The sequence below is a fragment of the Miniopterus schreibersii genome (assembly GCF_964146895.1).
Source record: "Miniopterus schreibersii genome assembly, chromosome: 2".
NCBI lineage: Eukaryota > Metazoa > Chordata > Mammalia > Chiroptera > Miniopteridae > Miniopterus > Miniopterus schreibersii.
The window spans coordinates 78,860,749-78,886,089 of NC_138102.1; the positions used below are offsets into that span (position 1 = coordinate 78,860,749).

At 38.8% G+C, this 25,341-nt stretch overlaps 1 protein-coding gene across 1 annotated transcript in view; it reads left to right on the forward strand.

The window, feature by feature from the left end:
- Positions 1-24,216, forward strand: part of LOC308552447 (phosphatidylinositol 3,4,5-trisphosphate 3-phosphatase TPTE2-like) — a gene marked incomplete at its 5' end in the record, with an annotated part of 89,743 nt that extends 65,527 nt beyond the window's left edge. The window contains 7 exons of the mRNA XM_081127742.1: positions 5,644-5,705; positions 7,486-7,566; positions 11,421-11,526; positions 15,538-15,629; positions 20,454-20,549; positions 22,048-22,118; positions 23,825-24,216. Of these exons, the coding sequence (XP_080983868.1) occupies positions 5,644-5,705; positions 7,486-7,566; positions 11,421-11,526; positions 15,538-15,629; positions 20,454-20,549; positions 22,048-22,118; positions 23,825-23,933 (617 nt within the window). The 3' untranslated portion in view covers positions 23,934-24,216. The remainder of the gene's footprint in view (positions 1-5,643; positions 5,706-7,485; positions 7,567-11,420; positions 11,527-15,537; positions 15,630-20,453; positions 20,550-22,047; positions 22,119-23,824) is intronic.
- Positions 24,217-25,341: the final 1,125 nt, after the last annotated feature.

Below are 25,341 nucleotides of genomic sequence, written 5' to 3' on the forward strand. Positions count from 1 at the left end.
TGACTGGATAAAAAAGAAGTGGTACATATATAGAATGGAATATTACCCAGCCATAAAAAAGAATAAACACCATTTGCAGCAACCTGGATGGACCTAGAAGATATTCTGCTAAGTGAAATAAGTCAGACAGAGAGACACAAATACCGTATGATTTCACTTATAATGTGGAATCTAAAGAGCAAAATAAACAAACAAAATAGAAACAGACTTACAGATATAGAAAACACACTGGTGGTTGCCAGAGGGAAAGGGGGTCGGGGGGTTGAAAAAGGTGGAGGATGTAAGACGTACAAATTTGTAGCTACAAAATAGTCATGGGGATGTAAAGTAAGCATAGGGAATATTATCAATAATATTGTAATGATGGTGTCAGGTTTCTAGACTTATTGGGGAATCACTTTATAATTTATATAAATGTCTACCCACTACATTGTACTCTTGAAATTTATATAATACTGTATTGATTAAATGCCCACTGTAATTGAAAAATATATATATAAATTGGGGGGGAAAACAGAAAGAAAGAAAAAGTTCTCAGCTTTTTCACCGTTTAGTATGACATTAGCTGTGAGTTTTTTGTATATGGCCTTTATTATGTTGAGTTATGTATGTTCCCTTTAACCCTACTCTTCTGAAAGTTATTATCATTACTGGATATTGGATTTTTTCAAACTGCTTTTCTGCATCTACTGATGTTCATATGATTTTGATCCTTCATTTTGTTTATGTGGAGTATAACATTATTTAATTTGTGAGTATTGAACCAACCTTGCATCACAGAAATAAACTCCACTTGATCATGGTGTATGGCTTTTTTATTGTATTGCTGAATTTAGTTTGCTAATATTTTGTTTTGGATTTTTGATTTATGTTCATCAGGAATATTGGCCTATAATTTTAATTTTTTGTAGTGTTTTGTCTGGCTATGGTATCAAGATAAAGCTGGCTTTGTAAAATGAGTTCAGGAGCCTTCCCTCTCTTCAATTTTTTGGACTAGTTAGAAAAGAATATGTTAATTTTTTGAATCATCAGTAAAATTCACCTGTGAAGCCATCTGATCCAAGGCTTTTGTTTAGTATATGTTTTTTGATTACTGATTCTATTTTATTAGCAGTTTTCAATCTGTTCAGATTTTCTGTTTCTTCCTGATTCAGTCTCGGAAGATTGTATGTTTCTAGGAATGTATTAATTTCTTCCAGATTGTTCAATATGTTGACATATAATTATTTATAGTATTTTTTTCTAATCCTTTGTATTTCTCTCATATCAGTTGCAACTTCTCTTTCCTTTCTGATTTTTTTATTTGGGCCCTCTCTCTCTTTTTCTTGATGAGCCTGGCTAAAGGTTTATCACTTTTGTTTATTATTTTGAAGAACTAGCTCTTGGTTCATTGATCTCTTCTGTTTTTTGTGGGGGTTTTTTAAAATATGTTTTTATTGATTTCAGAGAGAGGAAGGGAGAGGGAGAGAGAAATAGAAACATCAATGATGACAGAGTCATTGGTCGATTGCCTCCTGCACGCCCCCGACTGGGGATCAAGCCCACATCCCAGGCATGTGCCCTGACCAGAATCGAACTGCAGTCTCCTGGATCCTAGGTCAATGCTCAACCTCTGAGCCACGCCAGCCGGGCTTCTGTTGTTTTTAATACTCTATCTCACTTATTTCTGCTCTGATCTTTATTATTTCCTGCCTTCTACTCACTTTTGGTTTTGCTTGTTCTACTTTTTCTAGTTCCTATAGGTGCAAGGTTAGATTGTTTATTTGAGATGTTTCTTGAGGTACTCCTGTACTGTTATGAATTTCCCTCTTAGAACTGCTTCCATTGTGTTCCATAGATTTTAGGTCATGTTTTCACTTTCATGTGTCTCAAGGTATCTTTTGATTACTTCCTTGATCTCACTGTTAACGCTCTATTGTTTAGAGACATGTTATTTTGCCTCCATGTGTTTGTGTGTTTTTCAGTTTTCTTCTTGTAATTGATTTCTAGTTTTATGTCATTTTGATTGGAGAAGGTGCTTGATATGATTTTAATCTTATTAAATTTATTGAGACTTGTTTTGTGGCCTAACATGCGATCAATCCAGGAAAATGCTCTATGTGCTCTTGAAAAGAATGTGTATTCTTCTGTTTGGAGGTGAAATGCTTTAAAATATCAATTAAATCTATCTGGTATAATGTGTCATTTAAAGATGCTGTTTCCTTGTTGATTTCTGACTGGATAGACTGTGAATTGATGTCAATGGGGTGTTAAAGTCCCCTAAAATTACATATTACTGTCAGTCTCTCCCTTTTTGTCCATCAATATCTGCTTTATATGTTTAGGTGCTCTTATGTTAGGTGCATAAGTACTTACAAGGGTTATATCTTCTTGTTGGATTGAACTCTTTATCATTATGTAATGACCTTCTTTATCTCCTGTTATAGCCTTTGTTTTAAAGTCTATTTTGTCTGATATAAGTATTGTTCCCCCAGCTTTTTTTCCATTTCCATTTCCACGAAATATCTTTTTCCGTCTATTACTCTCAGTCTGTGTGTGTCTGTTGATCTGAAGTGAATCTCTTGCAGGCAACAAATGTATGAGCCTAGTTTTCTTATTCACTCGGCCGCCCTAAGCCTATTTGTTGTTGTTGTTGTTAATCCTCATCCGAGGATATTTTTCCATTGATTTTATAGACAGAGCATAAGGGAGGGAGGAGGGAGAGGAAGAAACATTGATATGAGAGAGACACATCGATTGGTTGCCTTCTGTGTGCGCACTAACTTGGGCCAGGGCTCAAACCTGAAACCCAGATACATGCCCTTGACAGAAAACTGAACCTGCCACCCTTCAGTCTATGGGCCGACGCTCTAACCACTGAGCCACACCAGTCAGGGCCATCCTATGTCATTTGATAGAAGGATTGGAGCATCTAAACCATTTACACTTAATTACTGATAGGTATGTAGTTATTGCCATTGTGCTATTCGTATTTTTACCTTTTATGTCCTTTTTCTTAAAGAAGTCCCTTTAACATTTATTACTGATTTGGTGATGATGAACTCTTTTAGCTTTTTCTTTTCTTGTAAGCTCCTTATCTCTCCTTCAATTCCAAATGATAGCCTTGCTTGGTAAACTAGTATAGGTTGTAGGTTCTTGCTTTCTGTCACTTTAAATATTTTGTGCAAATCCCTTCTGGCCTGCAAAGTTTCTTTGAGAAGTCAGCTGACAGTCTTATGGGAGCTGGCTTATAGGTAACTAACTGTTTTTGTCTTGCTGTTTTTAAAATTCTCCCTTTGTCTTTATACTTTGGCATTTTAATTACGACATGCCTTGGTGTGGGTCATTTTGGATTCACCTTTTTGGGACTCTCTGAAGTTCCTCCACTTTTTGTCTATTTTCTTTGCCTGATTTGGGAAGTTCTCAGTCACTATTTCTTCAAATAGGTTTTCAGTCCCTTACTCTATTTTGGGTTCTAACCATGTTCTTTTTTTGATGTTAGTCAGAAAAACAGGGTATGTAATTAGTTCTTTTTATTTTATTTATTTATTTATTTATTTATTTATTTATTTATTTATTTATTTTTTGTTCAAAATGTTACAGATGTCCCTTTTTCTCCCCAATGACTCAACATATATAACAAGTAATAATATGGTATGGACCTTACTTGTATCGCAATTCAAACAAGAAAACTATATAAAAGATTTATAATCTTGGGATAATTAGGGGACAGCCAGTAGCAATGAACACCCCTAACATGAGAGCGTGGGTTCTAATACCACTTTTCACTAAAAGGAACCAAGATTCCTTGGGGAAGTGGCCAATTCCATGCATGATATGTAGTATGAATTTAGAAAACTTTGTCATATCAGATAGCAAGAAAGGCATAAAAGACTACTAGCATTGTATAGAAGACCTCAAGAGCTAACTTGGCCAAAAATGAGAAATACTTAACATCAGTAAGAATAATTACTACAATGGATATAAATAGTTCAACTATGTTTAAATTTATGAGTTTATAATAACACACATATATATTTTATTTATTTTTAAATTTTATTTTTGTTTAAAATATTACAGATATCCCTTTTCTCCCCTGTGACCCATTCCACCCCAACCCCCTCCCTCTCCCCAGTCCCTCTCCCCACCATTGTCCTTGGGATGTGCATATATGCATATAAATTCTTTGGTTACTTTCTCCCCCTCCACCCACCCGCCCTCCACCATCCCTCTGACATTCGTCAGTCTCATCTATGCTTCCATATCATTGAATCTATTCTGTTCATCAGTTTATTAAGTTCTTTAGACTCCACATATAAGCGAGATCATGTGATATTTATCTTTCTCTGACTGGCTTATTTCACTTAGCATAATATTCTCCAGGTTCTTCCATACTGTCCCAAATAGTATGAAATCTTTCCTCTTTACAGCTGCATAGTATTCCATGGTGTATATGTCCCACAACATTTTTATCCACTGATCTACTGATGGGCACTTGGGCTGTTTCCAGATCTTAGTTATTGTAAATTGTGTTGCTATGAACATAGGGGTGCATATATTCTTTCTGATTAGTGTTCCAGGATTCTTAGGATATATTCTTAGAAGTGGGATCACTGGGTCAAATGGCAGTTCCATATTTAATTTTTTGAGGAAGCTTCATACTGTTTTCCATAGTGGCTGCACCAGTCTGCATTCCCACCAACAGTGTACTAGGGTTCCCCTTTCCCCACACCCTCGCTAGCACATGTGGTTTGTTGCTTTGTTGATGGTAGCCATTCTGACAGGTGTGAAGTGGATACCTCATTGTGGCTTTAATTTGCATCTCTCTGATGATTAGCAATGTTGAGCATTTTCTCATATGTCTCTTGGCCATCTGTATGTCCTCTTTGGAGAAGTGTCTATTCAGGTCCTTTGCCCACTTTTTGATTGGATTGTTTGTCTTCCTCTTGCTGAGTAGTATGAGTTCTTTGTACACATTGGAAATTAGCCCCTTATCAGATACATTCTTGGCAAATATATTTTCCCAGACCATGGGTTTCCTTTGTATTTTGAGGCTGTTTTCTTTTGCTGTGCAGAAGTTTTTTGGTTGGTGTAGTCCCATATGTTTATTTTTTCTTTTGTTTCTCTTGGGCTAGGAGATGTATCAGTGAAAATTCCACTATGTGAGATGTCTGTGACTTTACTGCCTATGTTTTCTTCCAGGATTTTTATAGTTTCGTGACTTACATTTAAGTCTTTTATCCATTTTAAAAACATGGAACACTTCACGAATTTGTGTGTCATCTTCGTGTAGGGACCATGCTAATTTTAGTATATGTGCTCCCGAAGTAAGCACTGTAATTAGTTCTTAATTTCTGAAGAGCTCTTTGGTGCTAGAGTCCTAAGCAGAGCTGGTTGCCTCTGGCAATGACTGCAGTCCCTAGTAGTAAGTGATTCAAGAACAATACACACAAGCACACTTGCATTCTGTTTAGGAAGAATTCCTGCTAGAAACTCAGAGTAGTGAAACAGCCTTGGCTATTTCTGACTTGAAGTTTTCTGAATAAGCACTTTCAGAACAAAAGAAAATCAATTAGAAATGGCCTCTGAATATTTCTGAGAGAAATTTTACACCACATACTACCATGAACAATGGTTCATGAACTAACTTCTTTTCTTTTCTAGGAAGAACTGGAACTATGGTTTGTGCCTGCCTTATTGCCTGTGAACTATTTATAACTGCAGAGGTATGAAAGATGTTACTATAAACTTTGTCATACACTGATTGAATTTGCTAGCTCTGAAATGTCACTGGTAGGATAGGATGATTCTTTGAGTCATGGTACTTAATGAAATTGTAATTGGAGAGGCTGTTTATTAGAAAGTTAAACTTCCTTGTTTAACTTGAGTTAGTTATAACTGACCTAGATACCTCTTAATCTGGGTCAGGACTAGGATGAGGGCAGTGAGACACTCGCCATGGGCAAAATTTAAGAGAATGCCAAAACACTCATAGTTAAGATAAATAATATTCTAATGCAATATTTTTATACATCAAAATTAATGCCCCCAAAATCTATGATGTATACAATATCAACATTTTAAATAAAGAGAGGACCCAATAGGGGCAAGATTAAGGTGAGGTGAGTAAGGTGGAGTTACACAAGTGCAAAAAAGCTTAGCAATCAAGACTCCTCACCTGTCTCACCTAGTCCAGCCCTGCTCTTAAATCTGACCAATTATGGGACTTCCTCCTTTTTCACAAGAAAAATATCAAGATTGATTAGGTAAGTTCTGTAAAGGACCTTGATCCTTAGAAATGCTAGGTAGATAGAAGGTGGCGTTTTCCAACTCAGAATAGAGTCTCTCCTGAGTGTTATTTTTGCATAGTCACTCTCTGTGGGGTCTGTGTCCTCTGGAAATTTCTGAGAAGACAGGGTGGGCTTTCTCTACTTTTTAAAGTAGGGTTCTCAATCTTTTTTCTGCCATGATCTTGCTGAGAAGTTACCACTTAGAGGACACACTCCTAGTAGTTCTTCTCATTTGGCCTGCAGTCAAGTTAAGAGAAGCTGTGGGTGATACACAGTGTCCAACTTTCTAATTCCACCATCTTTTTTTCTCATTTGAGGCATACAGGTTATGAAAATGAGTGTTCTAGGACAGTGATTTTCAACCAGTGGGTGTGCTGCAAGAGTGTTTAAAATGTGCAATACCTGACTGTTCAGTTAGGGCACTGACCTCTTTTCTCCTTAGATTGTCAAATTAAAAAATGACAACAGCCACACAACAATAGTGTCCAGTGTGAATGAATCAAAATTATACCTATTTTTTGTCAGATTGGCAAAAAATGTAATATATTTTTTGGTGTGCTGCAGAATTTTGGTAATTAATTAATGTGCCATGAGATGGAAAAGGTTGGAAGTCATTGTTCAAGGACAGTGCTTTTCAAATTATGCATCAAAATCTATCAGTGAGTTATAAAATCAATGTATTGGGTTGTGACTCGTAATTTTTTGATAAAATAGAATAGGTTAGGAAATATCAAAAGGTAAGTATTGTTTTGTGAAATTTTGTTTTGGCTGTGTGTGTGTGTGTGTGCATCTTCTAGGTTTATTAATGTGGATTGTAGCTTTTAAAGTAAAAAATTTAGAAGCCATTGACCAGAGCCTTAGACTGAGAGCCAGAGACCTGTGCTCCAGGCCTCTGTGTCACCCACTGGCTGCATACATCTCCATCACAGTTCACTTGCTTTTCTTTTGGTCTCAGTCTTCTTCATTTGTAAAGTGGAAAGGTAGGAAGACAGATCAGATGACCTCTAAAGTCTTCCCAGCTTTAAAATTCCACATCTTTATGAATCTTTGAATGAGAGCAGGCCTTGATGTGGCTTTCTTAATTTTGTTATTTTGGGTAGCCTCTGCCCAGAGACCACTGACTCAGAAAATATGTGCCCTTAGAAACATTAAGAATGCCTTATACAGGAGAGGAAAGTGCAGATGAACCTTGATTCGCTTGTCCCTATTTCTATAGGAGTCCCTTTACCATTTTGGAGAGCGACGAACAGATAAAACCACCAGCACTAAATTTCAGGGAGTAGAAACTCCTTCTCAGGTAAGTTTTCTTTTTAAAAAGGGGGTCTTCTGGGGAATTGGGTTAAGATTGACATATATTATTTGGTTTCAGCTTAGACTTCCCCTTTAGTGGTCAGGCAGCAGCAATTGGGTGCCCTGTGACAGGCCTTGATCCTTCCCAGAGGCTGAGAGCTGAACCTCAGGCACTGCCTGAGTTTTCCAAACTTTGAATTCTCCTCACAGCACACTGCTTCCCATTTTCATATATATATAAAATTTTAATCTTCACCCGAGGATATTTTTTCCATTGCTTTTCAGAGAGAGTGGAAAGCAGAGAGGGAAAGAGAGAGAGGGAGAGAGAAACATCAATGTGAAAGAGACACATCGATTGGTTGCCTCCCGCACATGCCTCAGCCTGGAGTTGGGGATCGAGCCTGCAACTGAGGCACGTGCCCCTGTCCAAAATTGAACCCGGATCCTTCAGTCCACAGGCTGATGCTTCAACCACTGAGCCAAACCAGCTAGGGCCTGCTTCCCATTTTATATTGGTTGTTGTTTATGGAGTTGATTCCCTTCCCAAAGAAAGAAGGTTAAATTCCTAAGGTCTTAGACTGCTGAAGACTACCTAAAGTCAGCAGCCATTTATTTCCCGTACAGAGGAACTGAGTCTTTCACAATCCCCGCTAGGGTAATTCAACCCTTGCAGAATATCATGTGTGTGTGAGTGTGTGTGTGGTATGTATGCATGAGACAGACACAGAGAGAAGCTCAGAGAGAAATGGGGTGGGGGCTATATTTTGAATGAGAAAGAAAAGGAGGGGAAATTAACATTTTTCAAAAACCTATTATATACCATTTTTGTATTGCACTTTCACATATTTTATCTCATTTAATACTCAGATAACCCATGTGAAATATATGCTATTTTTCCTTTTAAAAGTGTTTTATATGGAAATGTTAAAACATAAAAACATTTTAAAACATATGAGATAATCATATAATAAATCTTATTCTTATCACACCACTTCAACAATCACTTGATCACATGACCAATCATGTTTCATCTATTCCTCTCACTTAGACATACACACACACACACACACACACACACACACTCATTCTCTACTCTTTCTCTAAACTGGGATTATTTTGAAGGAAATCCCAGCCACCAGATTATTTTATCCTGCAAGTATGTTAGAATGACATCTACCATAAAGACTCTTTAAAAAACCCTTAAAACCGTTTATCATATCTAAAAATACGATAATAATATCTTAATAACATCAAAGGTCTGGTTTACCTTTAAAGTTTTGTAATTATATTCAAATCTTTTTAAAATTTAGTTTGTTTTGATCAGGATCCATAAGGGCCATGTGATTCACTTGGTTGCTATGTCTCTTAAGTCTCTTGTAGTTTACAGGTTTTCTACTTCCTTTTTAGTCCTTGTAATCTGTTTTGTTGTTGTTGTTGTTTTGTTAGTTTTCGCAGAAACTAGGACATTTATCCTCTAGAGTTTATAATATGCTGGACTTGATTGAAGGTTCTACATTCATTATCTCATTTAGTATTCTCAGTAATTCTGTGAGTGGATACCAACATGATTCCCATTTTATAGCTGGGAAGCCGAAGTTCAGGGATATTAACTTTTTAAACCAAGGACGCAAATTCAAATGTCAGACTCTGAAGCCTGTTATTTCCCATCCTGTGCACAGCTTCTCCCCTATGTTGTCTCTCAAACTGAAATGAGAACTGGTTGGGAATTCTTTTGTTGTTGTTTTGTTAATCCTTACCTAAGGATATTTTTTCCACTGATTTTTAGAGAGAGTGGAAGGGAGGGAGAGAGGGAGAGAGAGAGAAGGAGAGAAAGAGAGAGAAACATTGATGTGAGAGAGACATACCGATTGGCTGCCTCCTGTACCCGCCCTGACTGGGACCAGGATCAAACCTACAACCCAGGTACATGTCCTTGACCAGGAATCAAACACACGACCCTCCAATGTGCTGGCTGACACTCTAACCACTGAGCCACACCAGCCAGGGCTGTTGCAAATTCTTAAGTAGAATGAATGTGGCTGTGAAAGCTTTTGGGGGGTGAAGTGATGTGAGCTGAATAGACACCTTTCGCCTTGTTAGCAGAACACTCTAACTGCTAGTTCCAGACACTGAGTTTGGGGCAGAAGAACTCAGCCTTATCCCCTAAGACCTTTCTGCCATACCCAAACAACAACAAAAAAAGCTATAGGCCATACTAAAAGTAACACTTGAACTTACTGAAGCCCAGTTCAGCTTGAATCATGCCATTCCCATGCTCAAAATCCATAATGGCTTCTGACTGCCACTGGCAACAAATACAAGTATTTTAACCTGGCACTCAAGATCTATGATTTGATTTTCCAACCATTCTTTCCACTGTGTATGTTCACATGTCCCACACTCCAACACATGTGGCTTTATGCTGTTTCCCAGCCTGTCAGCATTTATACCCACAGGTCATTGCTCATGTGGGCCCCTTTCCCTTCCCAGCCTGAAATAGTCTCCTGTTCTTTCAGTTCTTCTAGCCCTTTGTGTTTCTTTTAGAGGCTACTTTATATTATTCTCTAGCTATTTGCAATGGTGTCTTCTCTACCCCTTTTGCAGGCAAAGCCCGTATCTTACATCTTTCCACCCTAGGCATCCCAAAGTGCCTCATATAGTGTCTCCTCTGGAGCAAGTGCTTACTAAATATGTGTTGGTTTTATTAACTCCTGCTGCAGGCCCCTGTTGTTTTAAGTGGTAGGGGAAGGAATAGTGACAGCAAAGCGGCTTGAGGGCCATGCTTGGTTACAAGCCTTAAGTGGAAGATAGAGAATCTGGTGGCAGGAGCCAAGGGAGTGTTCAATGTAACCCCTTCAAGGATTCTTTTTGTACATCTTCCCTTCCCTGTTTCTTCTGCAGTTGCACACAGTTTCTCTAACTTTATTCCAGAACTGGCACACTCTAGCTACAACAGAAACTCTTCTGATTCACTGGGATAGCGATGCAGGGCCTCGGCCTCAGGTTTGAGAGCTGTGTGGGCCAGGCCCCAGGACAGAGCTCCTCCTGTGTGGGGTGGTAATTCTCAGATACCATCACATTCTGACCCTAAACTCCTGGCATTCTATATGGACTACACTTAATCCACCCCTGAGTTAAGAATTTGCACTAGTCTTTCTCTTTATTGGCCCTTTCTGATGGAAAATATGGCAGCTAATTTTATTAGCCCTTCCCAGTGGGTGGGAAAGAGTCTATGAACTGTCTGGTCCAGTTGATTCAGTACCAGAACTCTTCAAGAAGAGTGAGCAGCCTGCCATAGGGGAAGGACTAGGCTAAGAGTTTTCCCAGGGCTTCCTTGCAAAAACAAAACTGGAGAAGTGGAAAGTGAAGAAACTCTAGCTGGTGGAGACAAGAGACTATGTATCTACCACTGGCCTATGAAGGCCTTCTTCTTGAGTTTTTACATCTGCCCTCTCTCTTGCCTAGGAGGTTAAAGTCTACTTTCCTTTAACGAAGTCACAACAAAGCTTTTAACCTCACACAAACTTATTCCCATTTGTTTCATGCTCAAAATCCTTAATGACTCCTTAACTGCATCTTGCTGTGATGTCGCTGTTTTGTTGGGTTAGCTGCCCTCTCATAGGAGCTTGTCAGCAGCACCTGGCTCCTTTCTTGTTTCTTCCCCACAGCATTTTTTTAAGGTAGCTGTTCAGTCATGAGGCAACATCCATAAAGATGCATAGTTATATAATAGCACCCAATAAGTGTTTTCTCAATTAATTACTCTCCTTAAGTTCTATGTTTAAAAAAAAAAAATCAGATATGCTGACTTTAGACTTTTCATCTTCACTTAAATTGAGACTTCTGTGTGTTTTTTTCCAGAATAGGTATGTTTCATATTTTGCAGATTTGAAAAATATCTATAACATGGCTCTCCCTCCAAGAAAACAACTTATGATTAAAAAAATTGTTATTTATTCAATTCATGGTAAGTGCTTTAAATATTATTGGAGAATTGGGCAGGGAGGAGGCAATGTTCTTACTATTTGGGGGGATTTTGATCAGTTTTATACAGAGAGAGAATCCCAACTCCGAGCTGTCTTGTTGTAGATCCTCTCATATGAACCTCTTCCCCTGGAATGGCCATCAGCCCAGCGGTGCTGCAGCTGTACTACTAACCCTTAGGTGTCTTCTGTTTGCCTTTCCCATCACCATTTTGGGGTGCTCCGTTCCCTCCCCTTTTCCTGTTTTCACTGATGCCTGGGGTGGACTTTTTAGAGTACAGCCTCTGATTCAGAAGAGAGAAAGGGCCTGGGAGTCCTGGAGACCACTTCTTTCTCACACCCACCTCTAGTTCAGGTTTGTCTTGGCAAAGGCATCCCTATATCATTTTTTCATCTACCCCTTTCAGATATCCTTTCCCTCTCCTCACCCTGATCTCCCTCCCTTTCCCCCCCTTCCACATGTAGCTCTGTCACCTTCAGCAACTCCATCAAGATGTCTTAAATTCCTGATCTGCAAATGAATTTTGCTGCTACAAATTCTTTTTACAAATAACTACCAAACACTTGCTTTGGGCCAGGACCGATGCTAGTGTTTTGCTGCCTTTTAGGAGTCCCTGGGTGGTGGCAGAGGAGAGGAGTGAGTACATAGATAAAGAGCTGACCATGGCATTGGGGGCACAAAGAGGCTGGAAATTGTCCAGCCTGGGAGTCAAGAAAAGCTTTCTGGAGTCAGCACTTAGGTCTTCATTACCTGAATCTGCATGAATGCAGAAAGAGTGGGGGAAAACCTGGGCTCTGTGGGGTGTCTTTCAGCCCCCTAACTGTTACCAATTATTATTACCAGGAATGAAAATCCTTATAAACCTCAAAAGAGTTGATTAGACCCACCATCACCCAAGGAAGCAGGAAAATTCGTCAGGTCATCCCTCTCTGGGACTTTAGAAAGAAAAGAGGTGGAGAGAGGAACTGGCCTCAAGTCCCATGTCTCTAATTCTCTATCACCCACCTCGCTTCCCTGCACAGCTCATGCTTAGAGGAACTGGGAAAGCAGGGACATGTTGGTGTGGAAGGGATGTTACTAGGTTTGCACCTCACTCTCCCCCATAGAGCTGCAGCAGGGGCAGGGCTTCCGTTCCTTAAAGCAGCAGCCAGACTGGGGCCCTCACATGTGGTGTGGTGCCAGTGAGTTTAGCCTTCTCAGGAGTCACACAAAATAAGGACCTAAACATACATATTTTTTTATATTTCATCCAATTATTCAGAAATAAAAGAATCCTTAAAAAATATATAAAGCTGCATAGTCAGAAAATAAATTAAAATTGTTAGTTAAAATATAAAATACTTCTTTTAGTTTATGTACATATCTCTTCCCACCCCACCCCCATACACACACAAACATATCACCACCACTTCTTGTTGGCAGTGAGGAATTTTAATAGATTACCACAAAGAGATTACATACTTTTCTGACTTCTGAAAACAACTTCAACTCAGTAGCATTGCCTGTGCAGGACATTTTGGTCTAGATTTCCAAACAAGCATTGTCCAGACAGACCTGTGAAATCCAGTGTCTGGTGGCAGGATGCTGCTTGTGTATATAAACAAACAACTGTTTGTGAAAAGGCTTTGTAGATGGCATTCCTCAACAAAAGACCATCATGACTGAGTCACGGGATGTGGGGAATTATGAGAGGCAGGGTTGTAGGGAAGCTGAATGGAACTCTAGCTCTTGCCAGACCTCCCCAGGGTGGAGCCAGGCTTGTCCAACAGGCGATGGGAGGGGACAGCAGTGCCTTGCTCCCCCTCTTTCCACACTCAGTGGCACCCTACAAACAGAGCTAGACTGCTTTATTCCAAAGTGAGTAAGACAACACAGTTGGCTGTTGGAGCAGTTTCTCCCACTCAGAAATTTAAACCTAAACATAAAACCAACTTAGTGGCTTAAGAAGTCATATTGTACCTTACATGTTTTAAAAATGCAAGGTACAAGACAATTCTATGGTATGCAACAATTTCTGTAAAACAAAAGGGGAAATAAATATGTATTCATATTTGTGTGTATATGTGTTGGTAAAACCTGTGTGAGAATATATATTTATATTTAATTATATAAGCCTAAAACAAGGTACCAATAATAGTGGTTGAAAGGTTAAGGTTGGTGGTGCACGGGCAAGCTAAATACCCATCTCAGATGGTAAATAAAGAAAAATTAAATTTACTTAAGGAAAGGGGGATGGGGGATGGGGATATCCAGAGGGAAGGGCTACACAGCACTGAGCCAAAGGGTATCGGGTCCATGATGACAGCAGAAATATACTTAGGACACTGAGACAAGGAAGATCATAGAAGAAGCAACAGGAGAGCCCAGGCTGGGCTGCTCTGGCTCACTGAGAAGTCAGAGAGAGAGGGGCCCTTGGAGACAGGTTCAGGGGGTTAGCCTGGGAAGAGCTGCCACTGCTCATTGCTCCCCTGGTTGCAAGTTTTGTGGGGTCCCCTCGGAGGGAAGAAGGGGGAAGGGGGAAGGAATGTTCCTGGTGGGGAACACTCGCTGGGTCCTTTGTCCAGAGCATATTTGCCTCTTTCTTGCAGGTGGAAATCTTAGGGGAGGTCTCAGGGCAGTGTGTCAATAGGATATTCATCAGCTTTCCAAGTGTGCTCTTTCAGGGTCGTCATCTCCACTAATTGATCGGTGCCAGGGCAGAGGGTCCTTAGTCAATGTAGCTGGTCCTGAGGCAGCCACGGCACCACTTGTCTGGTTTTGCTGCTTTTCTGGGCCTGGAGCTGAAATACAACTGAGACCTAGATGTTATCTTTAGGGAGGAAATACTCAGGGGGTCTAAACTGCATGACTAGCTATATGAACAGTCAGGGGGTCTAAACCACATGATCAGCAATCTGCTGGGGGTGGATAGGTTACCCTGGGGACAAGGTTCTTGTTTTCCCAGTTTTTCCCCTTGTTAGGCATCTGGGGCTTCCTGCCCTGGTGAGTTTCTGTGCCTGGCCTATTGTCCTTGCTCTGCTCATATCTAACACTGGTTATGTATTTGGGGTGGATAATTAAATAGGTGTGGGATGTGTGAGACAGAGACTTTCACTTCATGTTTTTTTTACCTTTAATTTTCAAATCATTTAAAAATTTTTAAATGTGTTGGAATTAATTTAAGCTTGTAAATCAATGCCCTTTTCTTATCATGTGATAAGTATTTGACTTAGTTTAATTGTGTATTTCATTGATTTTTGGTAGACATCATTAGAAAGTTTTGCAACTGGAATGAGTACCGAGGGAACTGAGGCAAAGAAACCGTGATTCCTAATGACAAGTTAATAATATGGTGTTAGTGGAAACAAAATTAAATGAAAACAAAACAAAAATAATGTGGTAAATAATCAAGAATGATCAATATATGACTTTATTAGAATATTTGTTTTAGTTCTGTGCCTTTAGTTCTATGCATATTTAAGTGAAATATGCAGGGTGGAGAAGAGAACAATAAAAATTTATTGGAGGCTTGAGAAACAGCCCTTTGAGGAAATGCTTAAAAAAGTGGATCATTTAAACTGAAAAAAGGGACAAGAAACCATTTGTCTATAAATGTATACTGAACACCACAGGAATGTTTGGGTATCCTATATTTCCAAGAAACTACTCTCTAGGAACTAGGGAAAGAGCAATTTAGACTGTTACTAAGAAACATCATGATTTGAAGTTTGAAGAAAGCAACACATTAGCAAGAAAGGTTGCAAGTCACTTTCCCAAATTTCTTTTTTCTAGAAAGGCAAAGTTTAGAAGCTGAACTCTCTTTTTTTTTCTTTCCTCCAGCCTTATAAAGTCTGAGACAGAATTGGCTTAAAGTCTTGTCTTTCAAAGACAAAATTCACGTACCCAAATGATTCAATATTGATACGTTGTTACCTGTGACTTCCTCTCTTTTTAATTCATAATGTTAATTGTTGAGACATTTTTATCTTTACTCTAACTTTTTATTTTCATTCAGGTGTTGGAAAAGGCAACGGAAATGATCTAATAGTGCAAATAATAATGCATCAAAAGATTGTCTTTTTCGGTTCTGCTTCCAGAAACTGTAGGGTAAGAGAAAGCATGTGAACTTGAAAAGCACTGCTTTAAATCTCAATGTCAAATCAGCATGTTGACCTCACAAAACCCTTGCTCACCACAAAGAGAGGCCACGTTGCTGTTTGGTTACTATCCAACTTGGTACCCCTGGGTTTAAATGCAGCTCAGAGCTAAATTAAACTTATTGTTCAAAAAAGTTTTTTTCAGAGCATTTTCCAGAATATATTTTCAGCTCAGGGAGTTGCTTTGGTTTTTGCTTTTGAATGTTCGCATCAATCTATCAGAATTTTAAATTCATGTATCTGGTCATTTTCAGACATATTTTTTCTTCTTGGTCATTTTCATTATATGGTGCTGTTTCTGAAATTTTAGTATGCATGACAATCACCTAGCAGCTTGTAAAGATGAAGATTCCTAGGTTGTACCCCAAACAATGATTGAAGAAATCTGGAATGAGACCCAGGAATCTCTAGCCTTAGCAATGTCCCAGGTGATTCTAACTCAGATGTCCTGTCAGACTGCACTATGAGGAAAAAATGACATTGCAAAAGACCCAAAGCAATGGGACCTAGCAGTCAATGTTTTGGGGGTGGGTGGGTTGCTGAATACAGTGACCTTTATTGAGGATAAGGTAGGGCTTCCTAAGTTCTCCCCTTCGTCAGAGGGTCTGGGATGGAAACTGCGGAGGTCTGGAGATTCTCAGTGTGTCGAGGGATCCATTTGGGGCAAGGATTCTGCAGCAGGTAAGGGCCTCGCTTCTTCTAACTGGGGCTGGTAGTCTACGGGCTCTTATTCCTTGGAGGCCATGTGGACCATGAGGTCCACCACCCTGCTGCTGTAGCCAAATTGATGGTCATACCAATAAATGAACTTGAGAAAGTGGTCATTGAGGGTAATGAGAGCCCCAGCATTGAAGGTGGAAGAGTACTTGTCACTGTTCAAGTCACAGGAGACAACCTGGTCCTCAGTATAGGCCAGGATGCCCTTGAGGGGGCCCTCTGATACCTGCTTCACTACCTTCCTGATGTCATTGTATTTGGCAACTTTTTCCAGGCAGCAGGTCAGGTCAATGTTTTCTTAAATATTGAAGAGATACCTAAGACTGCAGACCTTTTCTTGGGTCTAAGAAATATAAACTTTTAAAACCCAGGCTCAGAGAGGAAGAAAACATAAAATGCATCCAAATTGGAAAGGAGGAAGTAAAACTGTCATTATTTGCAGATGACATGATATTGTACATAGAAAACCCTAAAGACTCCATGAAAGTACTACTAGATTTGATAAACGAATTTGGCAAGGTAGCTGGATACAAAATCAACATCGGGAAATCAATGGCATTCTTATACACCAACAATGAATTTTCAGAGAGAGAAACTAAAAAAGCAATACCTTTTACCATTGCAACTAAAAATATAAGATATCTAGGAATAAACTTAACCAAGGATGTAAAAGACCTGTACTTGGAAAACTACGTGACACTGAAAAAAGAAATAGAGGAAGATTTAAACAAGTGGAAGAATATACCATGCTCATGGATTGGAAGAATTAATATCATTAAAATGTCCATACTACCCAAAGCAATTTATGAATTCAATGCAATTCCTATTAAAATACCAACAGCATATTTCACAGACCTAGAACAAACATTTCAAAAATTTATATGGAACCAAAAAAGACCCCGAATAGCTGCAGCCATCTTGAAAAAAGAATGGAGTGGGAGGGATCACATTACCAGACTTCAAACTATATTACAAAGCCACTGTAATCAAAACGGCCTGGTATTGGTACAACAACAGGTATATAGATCAATGGAACAGAACAGAGACCCCAGAAATAGACCCACGCCATTATGGTCAGTTAATATATGACAAAGGAGGCAAGAGTATCCAATGGAGTAAGGACAGTCTCTTCAGTAAGTGGTTCTGGGAGAACTGGACAGATACATGCAAAAGAATGAAACTGGACCACCAACTTTCACCATACACAAAAATAAACTCAAAATGGATAAAAGACTTAAATGTAAGTCACGAAACCATAAAAATCCTGGAAGAAAACATAGGCAGTAAAAGTCACAGACATCTCACGTAGTGGACTTTTCACTGATACATCTCCTAAGGCAAGAGGAACAAACAAACAAAATAAACAAATGGGACTACATCAAACTAAAAAGCTTCTGCACAGCAAAAGAAAACAGCCTCAAAATACAAAGGAACCCCACAGTCTGGGAAAACATATTTGCCAAGGATGTATCTGATAAGGGGCTAATTTCCAAAGTGTACAAAGAACTCATACTACTCAGCAAGAGTAAGACAAACAACCCAATTAAGAAATGGGCAAAGGACCTGAATAGACACATCTCCAAAGAGGACATACAGATGGCCAAGAGACACATGAGAAAATGCTCAACGTCACTGATCATCAGAGAGATGCAAATTAAAACCACAGTGAGGTATCACTTCACACCTGTCAGAATGGCTGCCATCAACAAATCAACAAACCATATGTGCTGGCGAGGGTGTGGAGAAAGGGGAACCCTAGGACACTGCTGGTGGGAATGCAGACTGGTGCAGCCACTATGGAAAACAGTATGGAGGTCCCTCAAAAAATTAAAAATGGAGCTTCCTTATGAACCAGCGATTGGATGACCCACTTCTGGAAATTTACTCAAAGGAACCAGAAACACCAATCAGAAAGAATATATGCACCCTACGTTCACAGCAGCATTTTTTTACAATAGCTAACACCTGGAAACAGCCCAAGTGCCCATCAGTAGATGAGTGGTTAAAAACGCTGTAGTACATTTACACAATGGAATACTATGCAGCCATAAAAAAGAAGGAAATCTTACCTTTTTGTGACAGCATGGATAGACCTTGAGATTATTATGGTAAGTGAAATAAGCCTGTCAAAAAAAGACAAGTACCATATGGTTTCACTCATGCAGAATCTAATGAACAAACTGAACAAACAAAATAGAGAGACCCATAGATAGAGAGCAGGCTGACAGCTGTTGGAGGGGAGGGTGGTGGAGGGATTGAGTAAAAAAGAAAAAAAGAGAAGAATTTATGGACATGAACGACAGTGTGGTGACTGCCTGGGGAGAGGTGGGAGGGAGGTGGAGGAGGCACAGGGAGCATACATGGATATGGACGAAGACTTGATTTGGAGCCATGGATGCACAGTACGGAGCACAGTGATGTGCTGTAGAATTGTGCACCTGAAACGTATAATTTTGTTAACTAGTGACACCCCCAATAAATTCAATAAAAAGGAAAAAAACACATTCAACAATCAAAATTTGTCGAATGGGTTTTTCTTCTGCTTCTGCAAATGGCACCAGCATTCTCTCACTCAGGCATTCAAATTTGGTATTATCTGTGATCTCCTCTTTGTCTTAGCCTCCTAAATCCTGCTGGTTATACCTTTGAAATCTCTCTTCACTCCCTTTCTTTCTGTTCCTATTGCCACTACCCAGTCAAGGGCCTCATTTGCTCATGCCTAGATTTCTACAATCGTCTCCTTTCCTTTTTTCCTCCTTATATAGAGCAGTATATAGAGGTCTACAATATGCATCCTGAAATACTGCTCTCATTGTGAAAAGCTGTAGGTAGAGGAGAAGACACCCTGTGTGCCAATAGTCAGAGACAGTAATAATATCTCTATCTCAATATTCTTATCTGTAAAATAAAGATTACATTTCAAGTATTGTGAGGATTGAATTGGGTAATCAATCTATGCGAAGTTGCTCTGTAAACTATAAATTACTAAGTAGATGTTATCTGTAATAATTATTAGGCCACTTTGTCACATAGGAAATGCCCCACCATACTCTTCAATAACTTCTTTCTTATCTCCCTGGCTCTTGAACTCTCAAGATACAGCCCTATGATACCTGAGCTCATGTCCATTAGTAACCTGACCTGCAGACTCCCTTCCAAGTAGACCGGGACCCCTCTGGCCCTTGGGACACAACCCTCTCATTTCTGCTTCATGTTTCTGCTGGTCTTCCCTCCTTCCCCTTTCCCAGCCACCCCGTCTGAACTGGGTTTTCTTTTCAGAGCACCTCTTCATTTATCCGAATCTTTCCTTTCCCAACTCAATTTATGCCTCTTCAATGAAGCTTTCTCATTCTACACCTCATGATGACCTCCCCAAAGCACTCAACAGCACACTCAGTCTTCCTCATATAGCTCGACACAAAATTATATGCCCTTCTACTGTCATTCCTTATGTGTATAGCTCCCTGAATTTTCAACTGAGTCTGCACCTTCTTTTGTATTTTTCCAGGGCCTAGCATAGACCTTTCTCATTGTGGGTGGCACTATTACACAAAGGTAAATCAATAACAAAGACATACCTAGCATAGCTTCAAAGTTGTTCATTCCAGAAACTTGGCCTATCTTTGGTGACTTCATCTAACAGTCTGCTATGGACAAAGCCTATGATGCAATCAGCAAATAACATTTTTGACAAAGCATGACAGTTAAGCATTGCTTTTTGAATGTGAATGCCAGCTTTAAAATTGAGCTTCTTAGTGTATTCCCAACTATGAAAATCAGGTGACACACAGTCAACAGTAATGTTTACTTGGTTAAACTCTAATAGAACATTGAATATTTTGCTTTCAACAGTGCTGGCCTTTAAAAAACGTAAACAACAGTATCGCAACTTTAGAGAAATGATGATTAACATTTATTTATACATGTAGCGATAGGGCTATGATACCAAGAGTACTTGATAAATATAGGCAGTCTCAATAAGTAAACATAAACTTCACTGTTATACTATCTCATTACCAGCTATCTCATTGTCTGAATTCTATGTATTCACTCACAGATAGTTCACGATGTTGAAAGAGACAGAGTGATAATTTATCTATGCAACTGTGCACCTCTGCATGATGATGTGAAAGTGCAATTTCTGTCTACTTCGGTGAGTAATCAGGAATGACCGATGCTGTTATTCTTGTCTGGTCTGTTGAGGGATTCTGGTTTGGGATTTCCTTTGCTACTTATCCCAACAAGGGAGATGATAGATGTCAACTCCTAGACAGGGAGAAAGACAAACAAATCAGATCCATAACACTTTTTTTTAAAGAACATGTAATTTTGCCCTGGCTGGTGTGCTCAGTGGTTAGAGCATCTGCCTTCACACCAAAGGGTCACTGGTTCAATTCCCAGTCAAGGGCATGTACCTGGGTTGCCAGTTTGCTCCCCTCCCTCCAATAGGGATCTCCCTCCCTCTCTTTCTCTCTAAAAAGCAATGGAAAAAATATCCTCTAGTGAGGATTAACCAAAAAAAAGAACATATGTAATTTTAAAATTTTGCTCATTTGTATGTATTAATTTTCACGTAAGTAATACAAAAACTGAGATGTAAAAACAAAGATGTTTTAATGCATAGCAGTGATCACATTTGGTTTTATATCTTTAAAACACATTCCTCCCCATAACTTATAAAATACTTTAAAGTGAAGATTTTACTCTCCTCTGAATTGTTATATAATACATTATAAATAGTAATTTTAATAAAATGCTTTATGAAAAATCCAATATTTACTTTATGAAAAATAAGAATGTCTGCTGTTGTCATTACTCAGAGTACCATGAGTGTGTAACTTACATTGACTAGTCATAAAATGCATGTTTGGGCATTACTCTGTATGTAACACATTTCTAGGTCTCCATAGTTTCAATTCATTTTCCTGTTAAATCATCAACCAACACTGCCAGTAAGAAACTATGTCCATCAATTTAAAATGTATTTCCTGTGCCCTCCTTTAGCCCCTGCTTGCTCCCTGTTGGGGGAGACTCTACTAAGTATTGAAATGGAAGTGTGCTGAAGCAAGTGACCTGGATAGTTTCCATATTGGATGGTTACCCCTTGAATAATGAAGCCAGTCTGAATTCTCTCTCAATCATTGGCTTCTAAGCAGAAACACTGGTGAGGGGCACTGGGCCAGAGGATGCTGGTAGTATCTGTCCTTTATGAGATGAAAGCACTTTCAAAAAATTTAGGTACTTCATTATCAATGTATCATCATCAAAAAATCACAGTTAATTATATAATAGCTGCTCCTTGTAGGAATGGATGATATATTTGTGCATAAATATGCATAGTCCTTAGTAGATTCTGTTTAGCACTATCTAAACCAGATTAAAATGTATAAATATTCATCATAGGAAAGATAAATTTCCTTGAAAATTTTGAATAGAAACAGTAAGAGGAAGGAACAGAAATCACTGAAAGCCTCCTCCTCCGTGTCTGCGGTGAAATGTTATAGGCTGTAAGTGCGGCACATTTAACGGTTACAATTGTTTGATAAATATATAAATGAATAAAGGAATTTTAATCCCCTTGGAGTGATTAGTTCTTGGTATCGATTTTAGTATGAATAACATGTTTTTGTTTTTTAACCATGTATTTTTAGGATCTTCCTAAGTACTATGACAACTGCCCATTTTTCTTTTGGTTCCACACATCTTTTATTGAAAATAACAGGTATGGCTTATGATGTAATCCAGTAGAAACAGCCTTATCTTCAATGTCTGTGTAAGGTGCAATGGCAAGTCTTTGCTGATTGCCATAGCTCAGTTTACAAAAACCAAAAAATCCTCAAGTCACCATTCTTCATTCACATACTCATCTCAATCTGGTTATTACAAAAATATGTCTATTTGTGAGACTGACTATTGCATTATCCTCAAGGTCTATACCATAGGACTGTGTTGTAAGTTAAAATGTATTATAATCGGATCTTGGGTCTGAATCTGCTCAGTACCTTAAACATGACAGGTCCTCAGTATGTGCTCATTTACTGATGACCAACCACCACCAAATTGTGTGTCAAAGTAAGGCATCATCGGGGGGGCTACAGATAGTTTAAAAACTGACTGGTTTATCAGTTTTACCTAGGGCAGAAGTTATAAGACAGTAAGTTTCCATGAAGACAGCTAAAAAAAATCGTTAATAGCAGGCTCACTCTTTTCCAGAACACAACCGCACGTCTCTCTCTCCCTTTTCTCCTAAGCTCCAAGGGCCCTTCTGCTACTTCTGTAACTTTCTAAATAAACTTTCCCTTATACTTTTTTTTTTTTAAATCATTAATAGTCTCCATTTAAAAGTGATTTCTAATAACAAATTGGGAACCACTTTTTAAAAAGGTCATTATTGATTGGAAGATTATTATTCCAAAGAAACTGCTACCATATTTGGAAACTCGCTCCTGAGTCTAGAAGTGCCCCACTTTAAGTATTTGTTCCATGGTGCTGACAACTTGAGATTACTGGTATCACAATGCCACCCAATGCAAAAGGAAAAATAATGTTAAAAAAATCACACAGGTGAATTTCAAAGTGGTTGTGATGGTATGTGGCATGAATTAATAGTTCTCATTACATAAATACTAGCCTGTTCTTCAAATCCGAACTCACCTAATCACACCTCAAGTACAGTAAGGCAACAGGAAATTGAACATCTAACCTACATACTTATAATGTCCACACATTTAAAGGATTTTAATAAAATGAACTTTAGATTAGATTTTAAAAATTTACCAGTTTTCTTCCCTGGGTGTATACAAACAATAACTTTAACTCACAACAGGAGAAAGTCCCTCAAATAGACATCAGGTTGGAACTTCATTTGGTGGCATTCCTCAGATGTGGTTCTCGCTAAATAAAGGATACATTTTTTTTCCCTTTAAAACACCATCTTCATATTGGAGGGGCAACCAGTTAGATCACTTTCATCCTCACTTTTACATGTTTCCAAAGATTTCTTCAACATTGAAATTTCCATACTATTGGGTAAAGCTGTTTTACGAGATTGTTAATCAGTGGAAATTGCCAACTTCGTCATTTAAAAGACACTAGGTATTTTATTTCTGGCTTTAACACACATCCATTCTCTCTGGCTGATTTCTGTCACATACAAAAGTTAATTTTATTAAACCCAGATGTCATTCATTCCATAAAAGGCAATGTTAAAAGAATCAGTGGCATATTGTTACTGTGTGTTACTAAAGATTAAGATATTTTGCATCTCACTAGAGAAAGTGGGAGAATTGGCTCCTAGAAAGCTAAGATACACAAAAGGCAGCAGAGACTAATCTTGGCCAGCAAGTCTTTTTTTAAAGCTTTAAAAAGGGTGCCCTAAATGGCTTTTCTGTAATCCCTAAAATGTAATGTGTTTTTTTTCTATTCTAGGCTTTATCTTACAAGAAATGAATTGGATAATCCCCATAAGCCAAAAACATGGAATATTTATCGTCCAGAGTTTGCAGTTGAAATATATTTTGATGACGTTAAGTTGTAGCTGGTATCTGATTAAGTGTAGTTCCCCTTCTAGAATAGAACCGTATTCTTCCCAACCCCTACTACATATTTATATCTTCAAAACCTATTTTCTTGCTGGTATACTTATGTTTAAATATATGTACATATGTTCTTGAGAAATCTATTAAATATATATTAAATATATACAAGAGAAAATGTCAATGGCAATTTTTTTTCCTTTTTGAAGGAATATACTTCACACAGTTTTCAACTGCACTGAGATGAATTTAGAACACAGTAGACAGGAACACGTTATCACTTTTAAAAACTTTAAATAAAACTCTCATGTCAAAATAACTGACATACATTAAACTTGTGATTCCCCCCGATACTATGGATTTTTCACTGATATGTTTTTGGACAAGTATTTATTCCCTGCTTTGTTTCACATTTGTAATTTCAGATTAGAAGGCAAATTCTACTTCCTTCCTCCATTTGATTAACAAACTAACAAAAATCAGATTGGCAGCAAAGACTGTTAAACCCAGAGACACGTTTACACAGCAGCTCCCCACCCCCAACACATGCTTTTCTCTTGCCCTCTGCACAGAGCTTCATTCAGTGACACACGGGCATTGGAGAGGGGAGAGAATCTTGGTCAACATGAAGGATTGAGAATCTTCAGCAACTTCTGCTTCTGTGGAACATCACAAGTGAAGTCAAAGGAAGTATCTGCCTGGAGATCTAGATTATTTTAAAATGGCTAAGAACCAACTTTCCCTAAACTTGGGGAACTGTGAAGGAAGGTCACCTTTTCATTACAAACACTGGTTAGTTCTGTGTGCACAGGGCATCATTTTCTCTTTGGTACCCAGGGCTATTTTATTACAAGTACCTTCACTGCCACTGTATCTTAAGGCCATAATTACCCTTGAAAACAGTCCTATTTTGGCTTTATTGAAATTATCCTTATTTGAGTGATTTGCCCTTTAATAGGCAAGGCTCTCAACAATCTAGACCAAGTTAAATTCATCGGGAAACAAAGGTAGCAACTAAAAAGAAACAGTGCCTCTGCTAACACACACTGTACTCATTCCTGAAAAACCTTGTGCTCTGCAAAAAGCACACACTTAAGAAATGGTTTGCCTGGGGAGACGGGGTTGGGGGTTTGGGGATTTGGGGCAGGCCACTCCAACTAAGCAATGTTGTAACCAGCACACCAACCACTAACCACCCAGGTGGCAGCCCAGAACGTCTGGAGGTTGCCACAGGAACTAGGGGGAACTAGGGCAATCCTTTAATTGGAGGGCTGGTGGGTGCCAAAGTGGCACTGGCATAGGTGCTCGCTCTTTCCTCAGAAGAGCCCACAAAGGGCCCAGCTGCCAGTGCAGCAGCCCAGCTGAAGGTTTTTTGCTTTTCTGACAAAAGTTATCATTCTACACTCCCTG